The 18,463-nt window shown below is 47.8% G+C and overlaps 2 protein-coding genes across 8 annotated transcripts in view; one reads left to right on the top strand and one right to left on the bottom strand.

Annotated features, from left to right (window-relative positions):
* The window catches only part of Sh3bp5 (SH3-domain binding protein 5), a 64,610-nt gene extending 51,488 nt beyond the window's left edge, over positions 1-13,122 (top strand). For 2 of the 4 annotated variants that reach the window (XM_087587444.1, XM_087587445.1), the window contains 6 exons: positions 521-613; positions 8,301-8,431; positions 8,595-8,637; positions 9,283-9,502; positions 11,022-11,282; positions 11,730-13,122. In XM_087587444.1, the coding sequence (XP_087443570.1) occupies positions 521-613; positions 8,301-8,431; positions 8,595-8,637; positions 9,283-9,502; positions 11,022-11,282; positions 11,730-11,947 (966 nt within the window). In that variant the 3' untranslated portion in view covers positions 11,948-13,122. 4 annotated transcript variants of the gene reach the window in all.
* A 1,556-nt stretch (positions 13,123-14,678) lies between these two features.
* Positions 14,679-18,463, bottom strand: part of Capn7 (calpain 7) — a 36,290-nt gene continuing 32,505 nt past the window's right edge. For all 4 annotated transcript variants that reach the window (XM_087588167.1, XM_087588170.1, XM_087588169.1 and 1 more), the window contains 4 exon segments: positions 17,577-17,639; positions 17,058-17,188; positions 15,852-15,944; positions 14,679-15,766 (listed from right to left, as the gene is read on the bottom strand). In XM_087588167.1, the coding sequence (XP_087444293.1) occupies positions 15,622-15,766; positions 15,852-15,944; positions 17,058-17,188; positions 17,577-17,639 (432 nt within the window). In that variant the 3' untranslated portion in view covers positions 14,679-15,621.

Below are 18,463 nucleotides of genomic sequence, written 5' to 3'. Positions count from 1 at the left end.
CCTGTACAGGCCATGGACTCTCTGCCTTATGTAGTGTGTTGGCTGGCAGGGCTTTAAGCCACCAGTGACAGGTGGACATAATCTTTCTCTGTATTGCCTTAAATGTGTCCTCAGGTTCACGTGGTCCACCACTGTCTTGGCAGTGGAGTTGGGTTTTCCAGAGGGGCCAGGATGTTCTCCAAGGTTGGCTTCATGACCTCAGAAGGACTGCAGGCCCCAAGTGGAAGCCCAATTAACACTTTTGACCTGCCACTGGGTATATGTTGGTGGTGGGTGAAGTACCCAGACTGGAATAAGTGGGTAGACCCTCAGGAAGGGCCTTCTGGGTGAAGCTTGCGTCTGGGGAGTAGCGCTCTGTAGGCAGGAGCTGGGAGTGGTTGTCATAAGGGCTTTACGTCGCCATTATTTGGCTCTTGACCTGTTCCCACCTTGCTCAGAATTGGAAGTGATATTGTCTGGTCCAGGCAGACTAGTAAACAAAATACTGGCTGACTTCAAAACAGAAATACATCCCTCACAGTTCTGGAAGCCAGGAAGTCCAAAGCCAAGGCTGATGTGTATGCTGTCTGATGAAGACCCGTTTCTGGTCCTCAAAGGGCTCTCTCCTCTTAAGGTAGCAAATGAGCCTTCTCAGACCTTCCTGCCCGTCTGCTTGCCTGCCTGCCTGCCTGCCTGCCTGCCTTCCTTCCTTTCTTCCTTCTTTCCTCCCTCCCTCCCTCCCTCCTTCCTTCCTTCCTTCCTTCCTTCCTTCCTTCCTTCCTTGTGCTTGTGCTAGGGATCGACCCCAGGCCCCTTCACACTGTAGGCAAGCACTCCAACATTGAACCACAGTGGGGCCCCACCCCTCTGGTCCCACAGCATCACTTCCCCAAGGCCCACCTCGATATCCACACTGGGGACATTTCCATTCCAGCAGGTAGAGCCGTGTGCTTGACACTGTGGCATTGGGGTTTACTGGGATCACAGGATCCACTTCCTGCTTCCGATTCGGCTTCCGATTCTTGGTCCCCTTGGCCCTAGCCTGTCCTCCCTGCAAGGCCAGTGTCAAAGCAAGGCTGGGGGTTTGCTGTGGGTCAGGCCAGTGAGCTGCAGCCCCTGGTGGAAGGAAGGCTCAGGCTCAGCTTTGGCTTCAGTGAGTGACAGGAAGACTGTCTGTCTGTGGGGTAGAAACGAGGTCAGGAGTCAGTGCCAGTGGCTGTTCCCTTGTCAGTGTCCCCTGTCACAGTTGCTCAAGTCCTGGGGGATCTGATGATTACAGATGGCCCCGAGTGTTTTTAAATAGAAAAGCGTGACATACAAATGACTTCAGGAGTCAGATCTGACTGGACTTCATACCAGCTCTCCCTGTAGCCGGGGACACATGCCTGTGGCTTGGCTTGGTGGCCTTGAGCCTCCTGCCCTCTAGTGGGTGTGATGCTTGTAGCCCCAGTAAGGCTGAGAAAAGTCTCACTGGGTCAGCTGTAGACAAACCAAAGAGGAGGTTGGAAATCTTGCAAAGCATGACCAGACAGATGAGAAGATCCAGTTAACTAAGCACAGGCCGCGGGCCACCTTTCATTGCATCCTCGTGCCCTCCAAAGCGCGTAGGAGGCCATTCCAGAAGTCACCAGATGTGCCTGCTTGTGGTGGTGTATGCCTATAATGCCAGTCAATAATGCCAGCCAGGAGACTCAAGGCTAACCTGAGCTACATAGGAAGACCCCATCTTTTAAAAAAGAAGAAAGAACCCCCTGGATCTGTTATTACGAAAAATCCACATTTTAGTCAAGGGGTAATGGTAGTGGGTGGCTGCCCACAAAGAGGCACCCTGAGACCCTCACACTGCACAGAGCACCATGTGTGAGCCTTTGGAAGCTGTGTTCTGGGTTTGTGTGGTGAACACACTGTGGAGCTTTACAGGCTAGCCTCAGACCTCCTCGGGTCAGCGGGGGCTTCAGTGGCCTGTGGGCCACCTGACCTTAGCCTCTGGCTACCAAATGGAAAGACCCAGCATCTGGTTTATACGATGTGGTGGCGGCAGCCTGTGTGAACGAGCGTGAGTTCTGGGTCTCAGGCCAGGACGTCCCCGTCATGGGCGGGTCCATCCCGGATGTGTAGAGTGGGATATACTTTTCCTTCATCTGACGAGAATGATCCTTCCCCTCAGAGCATGCGGCTCTGTCATAGGACAAGTGCTTGCATTTAGCCTGTGAGAGGCCAAATCCATCCCAGGCAACAGAATTAAAAAAACAAAACCCACATAAAAATACTCCCAAGAGACCCCGAGCTTCCCTACCTCACTATCCACCATTCAGAGGCTCGGCCTGCAGGGCAGGCTCCTGGATGAACACAGACCCAGTGTCCCCTGCAGTTCAGATGCTCATGTTTGTCTCTAAAGTAACGCAAGTGACTGTGCCCCTCTGACTGAATTGAGCATTTCTCCACTGGGGCTCTCGGGGACCATCTCCCAGGCCTCACAGGGCCAACATGCAGGGCTGCCTTGGCAGAAGACCGTGCAGGGACTGGCTGGAGATAGCAGCAAACGTGCTCCATTAGAGGAATATAACTGTCTCTCTCTGTCGCCACATGGTCCTCAGCAGAGGCCATATCTCTGTCTCCTGTGACATTATGTTAGGGACCCCTGTATTTTCTAGTGGTCACACACCTGATGCCATAGACAGGCCGTGGGGACCGTTCTCAGCCCCGTGCTGGGAAACAGCAAGTGGTTCCAGTAACCGTGCCAAGCCTGCAGCTGAGCCGCCTCCCAGGGGGCACAGGACTCCGTGCCCGCTGTTCCCCGGCACCAGAGAGAGGTTTGACAGCAGAGGCATCTCCAGCCCTTGGCTGCTTTGATTTTGAAGCCGCCTTTTGGTGGTGGTGGCTTTACACTGTCTGAGACAGGAGCCCAGCAGCCCAGGAGGAATTGGCTTTTGATGTCTGCTCCAGGGGACCAGATGGTGGAGGAGGGGTCTGTGGTATGGACAGGAAGGCAGTCCATGTTGATGAGCTGGCAGCAGGGTTCCTGGAGAGGAATGGACAGGAGGTGGCCGCCTCTCCTCCAGCTCCCAGGACATCCATGAAGTCTGGGATGGAAGAACAGCCTGGTGGGGGAGGGGGGCCACGCCATGCCCCACCCCAGTGAGGCTGTGAGGAGCTGGGATTGCTCCAGCTCTACCTGGATGTCAGCTCACAGAGAGGCTGTGGGCGGCCCCCGGACGAGGCTCACGTGGGTTCTAAACCACCCGAATGGAGGAGACCGCTTTCGTTTAGACAACTGAGTCCTTGAGCCTAGTTCACCTGTCGCCTTGTAGCTCAGAGAGAACAAGGAAAGCTTCATGGCCCATCTTTGTCCCATGTGCTCATGGGGGACAGTGTCAAATGGGACCTAGGGATCTGCGGCAAGATGCAGAGGAAAGACTGTTAGAAGTGTTTCCTCTAAGCTGGACATGGCGGTACGTGGGTTACCTGTGCTGTGTATCTGATAGAATGGGGACACATGGGGAATACAGCCATCTCAGATAGCGAACAGAACCCAGTGACATGCTTCCTCCCTTCCAAATGCCGCCTCTGCCGCCACACTAAGTGGCCAGAGCCATTCCAGCCACCTGGACACCACACGGCTTGGAAGATCGCATTGCCTCAGGAGCATTTATACCCCGCACCACTGTCAGCCCCGCCTTTGGCCTCTTGTTCCTTGCCACAATGGGTACTTGGCTGGTGTAGATGGCTCTGAAGTGTGGGAGTGGTGGTGGGAAGGCAGAAGTGGGCCTTGGAGAGTCTGGACTAGACACCTGACCAGCAGGGGCTCCATCTCTGTTGTCCTGTGCCGTTCCCACTTAACCTGGTGGAGCTTCCGTCCGGGCCCCACTCTGTCTCCCCTCATGCCTGCCCCTTCCCCCCATCACTGTACACAGCTTATGGCTGATTCTAGGCCATAGATGGAGGCGCTCCTTGGTTGCCTAGGCTGTATACCATGGTGACTGACATGCTTGGTGGCCACTGGGCAGGAAGCTCTGTGTGTGGTAGTGGAGGTGTCTTTTCCAGAGCTAGGGGCCATGTAGGTGGCGGGGTGAGGTGCAGAGAAGTAGAGTAATGTGTCCTGACAGGGTGTGGTCGAAAGACCTACGTGTGTCACCTTTGAAGGCAGTGCTGGCAATATCGCCAAGGGCTTGAGGCTTTCTCTGTGCTTAAGGTTGGAGAGCCTTTGTTTGCGGCTTGGGAGCTGAGGTAGAATGAGAGCCAGTGCAGAGCTGGGTGAGCCCTGCTTCTCCCAGGAGACACGTTCCATTCAGTTCTTCAATTGCAGCTTTTCAGTTGAGTTTACTTTGAGTGCACCCTTCCCGTTCCGTACAGATCTCCGCACAACAGAACGAATCACATTTGAGATGTTGTCTGAGAAGCGTGGGGTTTTCATTTATCATAAAGGTCGTACACTAGTTCATTACAAGCTTAAGTTCTAGACTAGACTGAAGTTAGTGCTGTTGTCCCAAGTATCAAGCATGGATACTTTTAAGTGTATCATTGTGAAACAGGAAAAAGTGTGAATCACTTTTGTAAACAAAGATTAAAAATGGGAGAGCCGGGGTTGGGGATTTAGCTCAGTGGTAGAGCGCTTGCCTAGCAAGCGCAAGGCCCTGGGTTCGGTCCCCAACTCCGAAAAAAAGAAAAAAAATGGGATAGCCTTTACTAGTAACAGCCCACTTTCTGCTGAACAAAGATAAGATGTGGTTTGGGAACCATTGAATTTCTAATCCTAGGAATGACTATACTTAGTAACCTAAAGGATAGACATATGCAAGGCCTAGGCAGGTAGGGAAATAAATACGGGACTTTGAGGGCAAATCTGGGCCTTCTGGACCAATGTTATGTACTTACAAATAATAGGAGGATTATTTTGATATGAAGGACTAAAGATGGCATTAACATGATGTCATAAATAAAGCAAACAAATGGGGGGGGGAAGAAATCAAAAAGAAAAGGATTCTTCTATCCCCCAGAAGTCATTTTAGCCAACACGTCACTTCTCTCTAGCTTATCTCTCTACCCTCATTTTCTTAAAAATGATTCCACATTTAATAAAACATCATTTTCTTAAAAATTACTCCACATTTATAAAACATCACATTTTTTAAACTATTCTTTTTCTTTCCATTATTCTTCTCTTATAAAATACATCGGACCACAACCTCACCTCCCAGTAGTCCTCCCCATCCTCCCCATCCTCCTCTCCCCTCTCCCCCAGACCCACTGACCCTTCATTTCCCTTCAGAAGAGAGCAGGCCTCCCAGTGATACCAACCAAACACGGAATAACAAGACACAGCAAGACTAGGCACAACCCCTCACTCATATCAAGGCTGGAAGAGGCAACCCAGTAGGAAGAAAAGGGTCCTAAGAGCAGGCAGAAGAGTCAGAGGCAGGCCCAGGATGAGGGCTACAGCTCTTCCCCTGTAGGCTTCCCCTAGGGAAGGTCAGCTCCAGCGCTGGGAAAGTCTCCCCAGTGCGAGTGTAACAGTTCTGCTCCAGTGGGGGATGGAGTGCTTCCCCAGGAAAGTGTTACAGCTCTGCTGGGAGTGGGAGGTTTGCCCAGCAAAAGCTCTGCTCTGGACCCTGCTCCAGGGAAAGTGTTACAGCTCTGAGGGGAACCTTATCCTGCTGTAAGGAGCCAAGAAGAACCACAGAGTCACATCACACAGCAGACCTCACATAAGAGATTTTTGGGAGGGAAAATCCCAGGAGGGTGGCTACCTCTGCTCAGGGGAGAGAAGCAGCAGAGAATCAGGCAGAACACAGGGTTTATATAGGGTTTGTTTGGTGTGTGTATGTGTGTGTGTGTGTGTGGGGGGGTCCTTTCCAGGGTGAGCTGGTATTGAGGCAAACACAGGAATTGGTGGGATTTTTTTTTTCTTGTAGGTTGGGGCCTGGCCACTCTCCCACCCTGAGAGCCTGGAACAGCCTTTATAGTTGTTTTAACCACTGAGGCCGTTAGGACAGTCTAGGGGCGGGGCCTGGCCACTTGTGTGCCTCGAGGGTTTTCAAAGTTTACAGAGTATGCAACGTTTACAGGAAAAGCCTTCCCTGAGCATGAGCTGGTATATTGGTACAAGTAGCCAGTACCCACTACCACAGTTGGGAGTCCCACAAAAACTCCAAGCTAAACAGCCAGTGTGTATGCAGAGTGCCATACAGACCCATCAGACTCTGATTTGGTCTGTGAGTCTCTGCCAGTCCCGATGCGCCGTGCTAGTTAACACGCCTGGGCCATGTTCTTGTGGTGTCCTTGACCCCTTTGGCTTCTTTGGCTTCTACTTTATAACCCCTCCTCCCACCATTCCACAGGGCTCCCTGTGCTCTGCCCGTGCTGGCCGTGTGTCACTGCATCTGCTCCCATGAGCTGCCAGAGGAAGCCTCTGACGGTGCCTGGGCCAGCCCTGATCTATGAGTTTAGCAGGACATTGTTAGGGATCATTTCACGGACTTTTGTCAGTAGAAACATGCACATTTTAATAAGGTAAAAGCATAATTATTATACAAGTAAATTATTACCATGGTGGTAATTTTTACCTGATTAAAGAGGAAATATCTATGTTATACTAGCTCTGAATCTTTGGATTGTAATTGGATTTTGTCATTAATCAAAAAAAAAAAAAAAAAAAAGTCTGAGGGAGTCACTTCTTCCCAAGTGACTCCATCTTAAGTCAAGCTGACAAAAATTAACCAGGACCACTGGCCCCTTGTCAACCTGACATACTAACACATCGGTTTTAAACCATGTTTCCAAGTATTCTTTTTAATATCACAGTATAAAATACAGGCCAGAGTCAAGTATGTGGTGCACACCTTTAATCCCAGCAGTCAGGAGGCTGCAACAGTGGATCTCAGAATTCAGGGTCAGCCAGGGCTACACAGTAAAACCCTCAAAAACAAAAACAAAGAAAACCAATAAAATGCAGTTAAACATTTCAAAGTCCCAGGGCGGGTTGGAGAGATGGCTCAGCAGTTAAGAACACTGGTTGCTTTCTCATAGGACCCAGGTTCTATTCCCAGCACCCACCTAGTGGCTTATAACTATTAAATATAAATATATCTAAAAGACATTTTCAGAGTCCTATTGTCAAAAAAAATCTCAGCACTTAAAGGTCTAAGATTTATTTTTGCATATTCAAAGTCTCTTTAACTGCAGATCTTATAAAATAAAATAAAATCCAACCAGACAAAAACAAATTAAATATTTTCTTCAAAAAGGGGTAGAAAAACAATCAGGCCAAAGCAAAATCCAACATTGAGGAGTGTATAAACCAGACTCTGTAGCTCAGTGTGCAGCCTCTGGGACTCACTCATAATCTGGATCCAAAGGACAGTCCCCTCCGTCTCTGTCTGCTATGCACAGCTCCTGCAGGCTTGTCTCAGACTAGGTCAGAGGTCAGAGGTCAGAGGATGCCGGCGACCTGTGTGCTTCTTTACCCTCAGTTTCTAAAGTTGTCCTGTGGGTCTCTAACAGAGGGGCCAAGGACTATGGCCCACTGAGCCCCTCGTGTTCCTCCCGTTAACAGAGACTGATCTGGTGACCTTGCCTAACCTCCATGCCATTCCTCTAGTTGTGTAGAACAGTGTGGCTGTGAGTAGAAGACAGGGAAAGCAGTTGTGTGGGTTCTCTCAGATGAGGCATTAACCTGGTGCTTCATAAAGACAGGGAGAACAGCATGTCCCACACCTCTCCTTGGTGTGGGGCACTCGGGCCTCCTGCTGTTAGTTTACCAATAGGGCTAGCACCGTTTTCCCTCCAGAACTCTGCCTTTCTCTTGATGGTGAAATTTTTTCAAACCTCAAACTCTAATTTGACCGACTTTGTTTCATTTTAATTTTAACTGATTTAAGTGTAAAGTCTGACCCCTTTGCACGCTGGATTTCCTGTGCCTAGCTGATCTGAGGACTTTGGGGAAAGGCTGCCCGCTGGCTTTTCTGCGCTATGCCTGGTCTTGCTGTTCTGTTAGTTAGACAGCTCTTAGTGCTGACGGCCACTTGCCTGTCCATCAGACTGGGCCCAGGGTTCCCATAGCTTCTGCAGGCCTGAGCAGAAAAACATAGGTATTGGGTGAAGCTATTTAAAAAATTTCTCGTTTTTTATTTTTCTATTTCCTAGTCGCTGGTTTTCCAGAACAGATCAGGAAGGAAGCAGACCCTATTTTATTGAAATTTAATCTCAGTCTTCCTGTTGATTTACTCAAGGGACTTCTTGTTGTTAAATGAAGTGAGTATAGGCAGTGTAAGCCAGGAGCTGTCCTGGGCTTGACCTGCCTTGGCTCTGCTGTTGTTTGGAAGGTCATGGAGGCTGAGCAGACCAAGACACGGAGCGAGCTGGTGCACAAGGAGACAGCGGCCAGGTACAATGCCGCCATGGGCCGCATGCGGCAGCTGGAGAAGAAACTCAAGCGAGCCATCAACAAGTCCAAGTAAGTCTGTGGGGTCCCTGTCACTGAGCCTTGGGTAAGCCACTAGCTCTGCTGGAGTTTGTCACTGCCACAGCCTAAATCCTGAATGACCTGGCTAGCTGTAGTGGATGGATCTCGAATTCACGAGATCATGTTCTTACAGGCTTTCTCCTGTCTTCTACAGGCCTTATTTTGAGCTAAAGGCCAAGTACTACGTGCAGCTCGAGGTATGTGGGACCTTGTATTTGTCACTAATATTTCCATCTCCACCCCTCCTCTAAAACTCAACTTTAACTCGGTAACAGGCCTTAAATGACCCGTGTGCTGTGAGGGGAGGATGGAGAAACATAAACCTAGACTTTTGTTCTCAGAGTGGTCTTGGGTGTTGTGCGCTGTCTGGAGCTATCAGCGTTCACTCTCACCCAACTGCTTGTTGTATTGTACCAACCTTTATTAGGTCTCGGTGTGAGTGCCCAAGACGAGATGCCCTAAGAGCGTTCTGGTAGAGTTCTCAGGCTCCCCACCCTGTCAGAACCTTTGGGGGTTGGGTCAGCAGTCTGCCTTGTAAATGGTCCTACAGGTAATTCAGATATGGGGCCAGGAACTTCTACTGGGGACCAAGTGAGGAGGCTGCAGCACTTCTGTCTACTGTTCCTTCCGTGAGGGCTGCACTTTATTAGCATTTAGTTCACATGGACTGGTGTCTTGAGCTGGTAGAGATTTTCTTCCCGTTGAATGGGTAGCCATGAGTGAAAGCCATTGGACCCTTTAGTCAATTGTCTTGGGTGTCTCAGGAAGTTCTTTGTGTTGTAATCACGTGCAGCCCCTCCAGGGCCACTTTGGCTTACCGCGTCCCCCATCTTCCAATTCAGCAACTGAAGAAGACAGTGGATGACCTTCAGGCCAAGCTGGCCCTGGCGAAAGGCGAGTATAAGGCAGCCCTGAAGAGCCTGGAGAGGATCTCGGATGAGATACACGAGCGGCGGCGCTCCAATGCCATGGGGCCTCGGGGCTGTGGCGTGGGGGCAGAGGGCAGCATCACCTCAGTGGAGAACCTGCCTGCAAGCAAGCCTGAGCCTGATGCCATTTCCGGTGAGTCTGACGAGCAGGAATCAGTGTGTGTGTGACGTCTGCTTTCTATGGTCCCTGTCCTTTGCCCACCACACATGAATTGGAGAGTTTTGTTCTCACGTGGGACAGTGCTCCTGAGACCGCTACTGAGTATTAGCATTCTGTGGTCCGGTAAGACTGGGAAATGTTCCCCCTCCACCCCCTCAGGCAGTCTAAGTACACATTGGAACATCCAGGGCTTTAAGACGTTGTGAGGAAAGATTTAATAGGGACTTAGGATCCAGATTTGATCCAGGTCCCATTTCACTAGTGGTATGAGACAGAGGAGCCCTGACGTGTTCGCTGCTTCAGCTGCATAATGAGGCTGGGGTCCGTTGTGTCACAAGGGTGCTGAGGAGCCACGGGGGTCTGACCACACGGTCTCCTCTGTTCAGGATCCCTGTGCAAGGATCGGCTTAGAAAACTACTGTCTCCAGCTTTTCCTTTCCCGCGCTTCTGAGGCTCCTTCGTCAGCAATTCTTTTTTTCTTTTCCTTATTACTATCATGTTTTAAATAATTTCTGGGCATGAGTGATTTTCCCACGTGTATCTATGTATACACACGACTGCCTGATGTCAGAAGGGGACACTGGATCCTCTGGAATTAGTTATTAGCTGCCATGTAAGTGCTGGAAATCAAACCTGGGTCTCTGGAAGGGCAGCAGGTGCTTAACCATTGAGCCATCCCTGGCTCCACCCCCAGCCGTGCTTAAAGGCCATCAACAGGTGCTGAGCTGCCAGGTTGAAGGGAAATGAGACTACTGTGATCAATGATTATGTATGAGTTACTGTGCCCATCACCTCACTAATCCTGTACACAGAGCTTCATGAGCTGAGTAACTCACAAGGCCACACGGTCAGCAGTGGACTTAGATATGAGTTCAGCTCTGCACCCACTTCCTGCCTCAGTGGCACAGTAACAATCCTCTCTGGTTGCTAGGCCATGTTTAAAGACATCACAGACATAATGGGAACTAGGAAGGATCTTAAAAATGAGAGTGCAGGCTGAAGAGGCTTTTTCCGTTTCTAAGCTTTGGTTATTCTGCCCACAAATCGGCTCAGCTAGAGCACTGGGAAGGAACACTGTTCTTTGTAGCAAACAGTGGTCTAGGCAGGTTTTGAGGTAGTCTTTTGAGATAAGAAGTTACACGGACATTCCAGGCGGGACGGCCCATCCAGCAGCTCTCGCTGCTTGGGTCAGAAGACCTTCAGGCTTCATTCTGAGACTGCCTAGTAAAAGATACATTACAAAGGGCTATGTCTGAGTTTACCTTCCCCTTTCTTTCCTTCTTCCCTTTTCCTTCTGTACTGGGGGTGGAACTCTGGCCTTTGTGTATGTTAGACAAGCTGCTTCCTTTCAAAGCTCTGGAGGCTGGTCAGACAGGCTCAGGAGTGCTGGCGGTCCTGCCAACTCCATGCTGTGTGAGCGCATGCGTGCAAGCGTTTAAGGGACTGGGCTGCTGTCTAGCAGATGCCTGTGATTGATCTTCTCTCATCACAGTGGCTTCAGAAGCCTTTGAAGATGACAACTGCGGCAACTTGGTGTCTGAAGATGACTCAGAAACCCAGTCTGTGTCCAGCTTTAGTTCAGGACCAACAAGTCCATCTGAAATGCCTGACCAGTTCCCTGCAGTGGCAAGGCCCGGCAGCCTGGATCTGCCCAGCCCTGTGTCCCTGTCAGAATTTGGGATGATGTTCCCAATACTGGGTCCTCGAAGTGAATGCAGCGGGGCCTCCTCCCCTGAATGTGAGGTGGAACGAGGTAGGTTGCAGCTCAGCTTGTGCACTGTCCGTGCCTTTGCCAGGTCTCCCTGTGCTAGATCTCAGGGGCCCAGGGGTGCATTGCTGATCTCTGAGGACAGCCTGTGGAATAGATCACTCAGATTGCTTTCAAGGGCTCTTCTGGGGTCCCTGGCTCTGCCTGGCCAGCCTCAATCGAGCAGAACTTAGGCCCCATCTCCCTCCTAAGAGCAGTCCTCTTACTGCAAGTTCCCGCTGGAGAGGTTTGCTTCCTAGCTACGAAATGAGAATGGTACACCTCCTCTCTCAGATACGTATTAGGGAATGAGCGCAGCGTGTCCCAGTGCTGGAGGACCCTCTGAGACGATGGCGCTCAGCAGGAAGTGCAGAGGGCTCATCAGGTGGCTGACGCTGGTGCCTGTGGAACTCTGGAAACTGACCGCCAGTTTGGCAATCTGTTTCTGTGCAGGAGACAGAGCAGAAGGGGCCGAGAATAAAATGAGTGACAAAGCCAACAACAACCGCGTTCTCAGCAGCACCAGCGCTGGCGGTGGCAGGAGCAGGAGCCAAAGCAGCACATCCCTCGAGGGTCAGGCCTTGGAAACCCGTATGAAGCAGCTCTCCCTACAGTGCTCAAAAGGAAGAGAAGGAATAATTGCTGACATAAAAACGGTGCAGATTGGCTGATCCACCCGGGGCTGTGGCCCATGTGCAGCTCGTATTTATACACGAAATCCAAGAACATTGTGCCAATAATCATTTAACATAAGCCAAATAGTACGCACTTACTCTAGACCACACTAACAAGTTTCAGTGACCTTGAGGGCCAAGCAATGTCCCCCTGGTAAGAGCTCTTGGGCTGGTGCGTTTTTCAGAGCAGAGCCACTGCAGGTAAACTGTGCCCAGGGCCACGGCCTTGGCAGAGCCTTCCCTGTGGAAGCAATAACTAGTTTCTGTGAGAGAACCTGAGCCGGGAGAGCCGGGCACGTAGCCAGACTGGGTCACAGCCTGCATCTCTATCCCTGTGTCCCCTCCACCTGGGGAAACTGAGATGATTTTGACATCACATCACAGGGCACCAAAATAATTTAAAAACTTACATAAACAAAAACTCAAGTGTTCCGAACACATTGTAACAACAATGCCAGGGACACAGTTCACTATCATCGCCTCTGGTGCTCAGAGGGGTTAAGGAGCATGTCTTCTGGGAAACCGTTGAACCATTTCCTAGGGAAGCCACCATGAACTGCACTTTTTGGGGTGGGAACAGTGAATGCCAATGTGGGGATGGGGAATGAAGTAGCGGGGACGTAGATAGCATAGACAGGATCTGCGGCTGGGGACGGTTTTATAGCCTGCCCGCCAAGGGGCTTTATTCTAAGAGACGTGCATGTGAGGAATGATTACCACGGCTCTATCTAGATTGACAAGGAGTTCATTTCTCTGTAGACTGTAATTTCTACAATAACAGATTATTTAAGGTTTATGCTGCACCTAGAATTCCTTAGAGGAAACTGTCCTTGAAGCTAGGAAAGGGAGTGGGCATGGTTGGTAAATAGAAGCAATGGATCTGTTATGCTAATAGTAGTGTCTAGACTTAGTGTTTCTGGTTATGCATATTTAGAGCACTGTATTTTATGTGTCTTGTTTTATTAATCTACCGTTTCTGGAAAAAAAAAAAACCAACCCGTTTCAAACTGCCTGTTAATGTTAGCCATGTATGTATACCTCTCTCTTCATACACGAGTGTTTCTCTTTTTTATTGATGGACACAGTATCCTTATTACAAGGTTATTTTGTACTTGTTTTATTACCTGGAGTGTAATAAAAACTAAGAAGACTTTGTGACTTCCGATGAGAAAGCCCACTCTTGTCTGTCTTCTCCTCTTGCCTTGTTGAGACCGACCATGGGATGCTGCAGTCATCCTCTCTTTTCAGGTGAAAAGATCCTGGTAATTTAAGCCCAAATACCAGGGTCTGGATTAGAACCCCCACTTCTGCTGTTACAGGGGTGAGCACTGGCGAGGCCAGCAGGCAGCTCCAGGTGAGAGTCCCGAGAGGAGAGGTGTTTTTAGTTTCACTGGTCAGTGCAGTCTTGGGGCAAGGGAACATGGCTCGTCCGACTCAGTCTCCTTTAGTTTGTGGTACCTGGGTCGGACGACGTGAGAGCACTGGACTTTAACGTCGGTCTACACACTGAAAACGTGCTGTGTGGATGAAATGCCTAAGTCATCAGTGCGTGCCGTGTTAATGCTCCATCTCAGACTTGGTAGAAGTCCCTTTCAACTCTGTTCCCTGCAGTGAGGCGGCTGCTCGTTCCTGTCAACATTTCTGAGGTAAAGCTGTGTAGTGTGTTTCTGGCAGAGACTAGAATATGGAAGATTCTTGTGTCGGGAAGCTTAGTGCTGTATCCCTCACGTGGGCACTGGGGGCTTCATTACATGCCTTCCTGCTTCAGTTCCCCTTCCCCATCAGCCGGCTTGTCTCCACACCAGCTGAGGTGCACGGCCTTTGACCCTGGCTCCTGCTTCATCGGCCCTTCCTCACCTTTCTTCTTCTTTCCACATTTCCAGGTTAAAGCAGTCCCACTCTTGTCATCTTGCCTTCCCTGCAGCATTGAGGACTCACTCTCCCACCCTGTCGTCCTATATCTGAAGTTACCGTTTCTGAAATTTAGCTAATTTCAGTTTTTGGGCCTCCAGCTTATGGTTGACCTTTCCTGGATAATTTGCTTTACTGTGTCGGGGGGGGGGTCCTCTTTGTCTGAGCATCTATGTGTATACTGAAATTAGATACCTGAGCCACCATCCTCTCTCTATTTCTCATTTTAAAAATCTGTTCTACAGTGGTGCTTCTGATCCAATTGTCACCTTCCTACTATCAAGTCCAGTCTGCTGTCCCCACATAGAAAGCATCCGGGCCACTGAACCTGGCCCAGGGTTAAAGCTTGTGAACTGAAGCAGGACCGTTCAGGCTTGTTTCCCTTGTAAAAAGCATCAGTAAGGCCTGTGCTTGACTTAGCCACTGAAAAGATTAAAAAGAATATGCAGGGTGATAAGTCCATACTGAAAAATAAGTCCTGACCATTTCTGTTCTGTACTTATGGTATTCAAATGGCAGTTCTTTGAAGTCTGTGTGAGTGCAGCCTACAGGAGTCAGCACTGTTCACACACAGCTCTTCTCTGCTGCCTTTGTCTGTGATGTGTGAGGGCTGTGCCACTGAGCTGCCGGCCCTCAGCCTCTATTACATCTGAGAGCAGAAACTAAAGCTCATGTGGCTGAACTCTTAGAACTTTTATTTTAGCCAAGTGAGATCTCACTGGTTTTACTGAAGCAAGCATTTCTCTGCGTGTCTGTCTTCTCCAGGGACGCATGAGACTAAACAAACCAAGTTCTAGACATTAAACTACATACAGTCTCCATAAGTATAAATATTTTATTTCATTCAAAGGCAGTAGAAATAGTTTTGATAATTATAAAGTAGAGACACCGACAGATCCCATACTATTTTCCACACCTTGAAAATCTTGAGCATCGCTCTGTACTGATGATTTTTATGTAAACACTAATTCCTGACCACTCACTTTTTATGAATGCTGTGTAACTCAATCACCATATACTAATTCTCAAGGACTCTCCAAATTCCTGTGATGAGAGCACTGACTACAGAGCAATTAAAAACCCTACACGCTAAACCTGAACATTTCCAGTCCCGTTACTACATTCACCAACCTGCTAAGAATTAAAAACAGCAACAGTAGATATACCTCAGTTCTCTACCATGGACGATGCAGCGAACACTCACCACCTTCAAGCCTGAGCATCTTCATGCTAAGCTAAACTGCTTTTTAAAGCTTAACATCTATACAACAGCAAATATTTAAAGACACAATGAAAAATTCAAATTAGTTACAGTGACATAATTCATTGCTTAAGATGTATGGTGGGTTCAACATAAAAACGGGCTAAACGTACGTGCTCTGTAAAAACAGGAAACAAGAATTTCAAGATGCTAACATAGCCTGCTCTTGCACTCAGTTGTCCTCATCCTGCTTTAGTCCCCTGTCCTGTTAGCAAAAGCATTTCACAGTGATGGCTGAACCTAACCTGTAGCTTATACAAAGTTAGCCACGAAGCACATGCCAAGTCTGTATGCACAAAACCTTGTAAACAGTGTTTCGGGTGATTAAGGTGATTCTGACTGAAATCTGGCTGAAATCCAAACACCACAACAAGCACCAGACCCCACTGTAATGCGCTTTTGATTTAATTCCACTCTGATGGTTCACCGTCATGATGTGTCTCCTTGTCTGAAGCTGAAGACTGGTGGGTATGGAATCCAGTAATAGCTGAGAGTCCTATCACTGGAGTTGGGTTGTCTTGATGGGGACAGTACTATTGAAGTCCAAGAAAAAGGGTCCTTCTTGTTTAGGCAAAAAAGTACTGGGGATGACATTAAAGATCCCAGCAGGTATGTTTTCCAGTTCTAAGTAGCAAAATCCACACCTATATCCAGGGGAAATGAGAATATGGTTTGTAGGCCATCGTGTCACACAGCGTATACTGAACACAAACAAAATGCCAACGTTACCTATAGTCACCACTAGATTTCCTCTGAAAGCCATGGGGACCAGGATCTCCCGCTATGGAAACTGCTACAACCTCAAATCCAACACTGTATTGCCTAGTGTTAAAATCAAACAGCATTGCTGTGTCAGTAAACAGTTTAAATACACTTTGTATGAGACATTTCTATGCATGTTTCTTACCAAGAGAAAACAGTACTCTGAATTATGTATACTATTTCTATGCATAATTTCCACCTAGTTTTGAAATTTAATCCATAAAGACTAATAATGCATTAAGCTTAATATAAAACATACTTTTTGGGATTGGGGATGTGGCTCAGTGGTAGAGCGCTTGCCTAGGAAGCGCAAGGCCCTGGGTTCGGTCCCCAGCTCCGAAAAAAAAAAACAAACAAACAAACAAAAAAAACATACTTTTTGTTTCACTGCTGTTTTGAGACAAGTCTCATTAAGTAGCCATGGCCGTCCTGGAACTCACTATGTAGACCTACCTGCCTCTGCCGTCTGAGTGCTGGAATTAAAGGCACTGTGCCATCACTTCAGGCTAGACTTGTTTCATCATTTAACACACACTTCTAAATGAGATATTAGCACTGTATCTGACAGAAACACTAGAAAACGGAAGCCCAGGAATAGAATCTAAATTCATATAATAGTATGATATGCTGGGAATCACTCACAGAAAAAAAATGTTCAACTGCATTTCATACCAGATATCCATCCATATTCTATTCTATTATATTTTTTTAAAAAGATTATTTATTTAATGTATGTGGTTACACTGTCATCGTCTTCAGACACACCAGAAGAGGGCATCGGATCCCATTACAGATGGTTGTGAACCACCATGTGGTTGCTGAGAATTGAACTCAGGACCTCTGGAAGAGCAGTCAGTGCTCTTAACCGCTGAGCCATCTCTCCAGCCCCCCACATTATATTCTAGAAGATATTGTTTGCTTTTAACATTTAGTCTGTAATCTAGAACTGAGTTTCAGCCCTGGTGTGAGAGACAGGTCACATCACCATTATACATGGATGCTCAATTCCATACCACTACTGATGACCGGCCTCTACCCTGTAATGTCATCATTAATCATTAATCCTTTTCCTGTTTCCACAGACTTGTTTCCAATTAAGATCAGATTTAACATATCCTCAGTAATTTAAAAGCTCCAATGCACGCACACACAAACACACACATAGATACAAACCTTGGTCCCCTCAGCTCAATTAGTAACGGACCAGTCTTATCGATATGGAATTGGTAGATGGGGTTATTTTTGTGAGTCTCCTGAAAATTTCCACATCCTCCAGCACTTTGACCACTCCACTTTCCATTAATCTGTAGAGTAAAGTTTCTGTATTAATAAAATTTCACATTCTGATTCCACTCTCTGTCAGACTTGTTGAGGTCTTCACCCACCCAGGCTGCTCTACTAGTTCCTCCACCTCTCAATCATAAAACTGCCAGCCCTATCAGAAATCCTCTCTAGAATCTTCTGTACACTGCAAGCTGATTTCAAATTCTCTCCGAGTTCATCTACGTGGGCTGCCAACAAGCAAACATATGGCTAATTCTTTAGAATTACCTGTTTTCTATTTCCACAGAAACAGTTCTGTATTCAGAACACAGATCTTGTATTCTGACCAAAATAGACCGTTGTTTCCCGAAAGGAAAGGGATTCTAAAGGCTACAAAGAACAGTGAGGTTACAGCACAGACTTTCTTACCCGCTTTGATAAGGTGTATGGTGAAGGGATCTTCGAGAAAGTAAAGCTGCAAGCTGAATATACCTGAATTAAAACAGAAAATAGGAAGGCCCACCAAAGATTATCCTGAGAAACGTCAAAGGAACTTACCAAAGTGATAATGGAACAACCAGATTATTCTACAGCTCAAATACTAGTTGGGATCAAGTCACACTGAAGTAACCAGGAACTAGGGGGATTTTGTCTTGACTGTCAGTGTATGACTCCAGCCAAGAAATAAACAGTTCCTAATGTCTTTTATCACTAAAACTCCATCCATATTGAATTTCTTATATGTGACAAACACACCTATGTGACCTTTCCAGCAATGTGACAGCAGTGTAGTAAAAACAGTTCCAGGTGTGTGTTGCCTCCACCACCGCGCCCTACTGAAAGCTGTCATTTAATTGCATTTAATCAACTACCTTTCAGGAATAAGCCATTATGAAAATGTGTTATACAAAATGTTATACAAAGTACAATGCAACTTTTGTTTTTTGAGATAGTTTCTCCGTATAGCCCTGGCTGTCCTGGAACTTGTTCTGTAGATCATGTTGACCTCTAACTCAGATTCACCTGCCTCTGCCTCCCAAATTCTGGGATTAAAGGTGTGGGGCACCACTGCCCAACATAACTCACATTTTTTTCAGGGAGCATAATTATTGATAAAAATAAAAAAAAGTAGAAAATGATTTTCAAAAATAATTTTTTTTTCCCTAGCACTCTGGAAGTTGAGGTCAGAATATATGAATTCAAGCCAGCCTGGGCTACAAAGCCAGTCTAAAATGCACAGCAAGAGGCATAGCTCGAGAGAACTGTTCAAGTAGTCCCACATATAAAGCAGAGCCATCATGAACTCTGTATCTGTC

Source organism: Rattus norvegicus, chromosome 16 (genome assembly GCF_021556685.1).
Source record: "Rattus norvegicus strain SHRSP/BbbUtx chromosome 16, alternate assembly SHRSP_T2T, whole genome shotgun sequence".
NCBI classification, from domain to species: Eukaryota; Metazoa; Chordata; class Mammalia; order Rodentia; family Muridae; genus Rattus; species Rattus norvegicus.
Note: the sequence above shows the minus strand (reverse complement) of the source record. Positions and strands in the feature narration are given on the sequence as shown.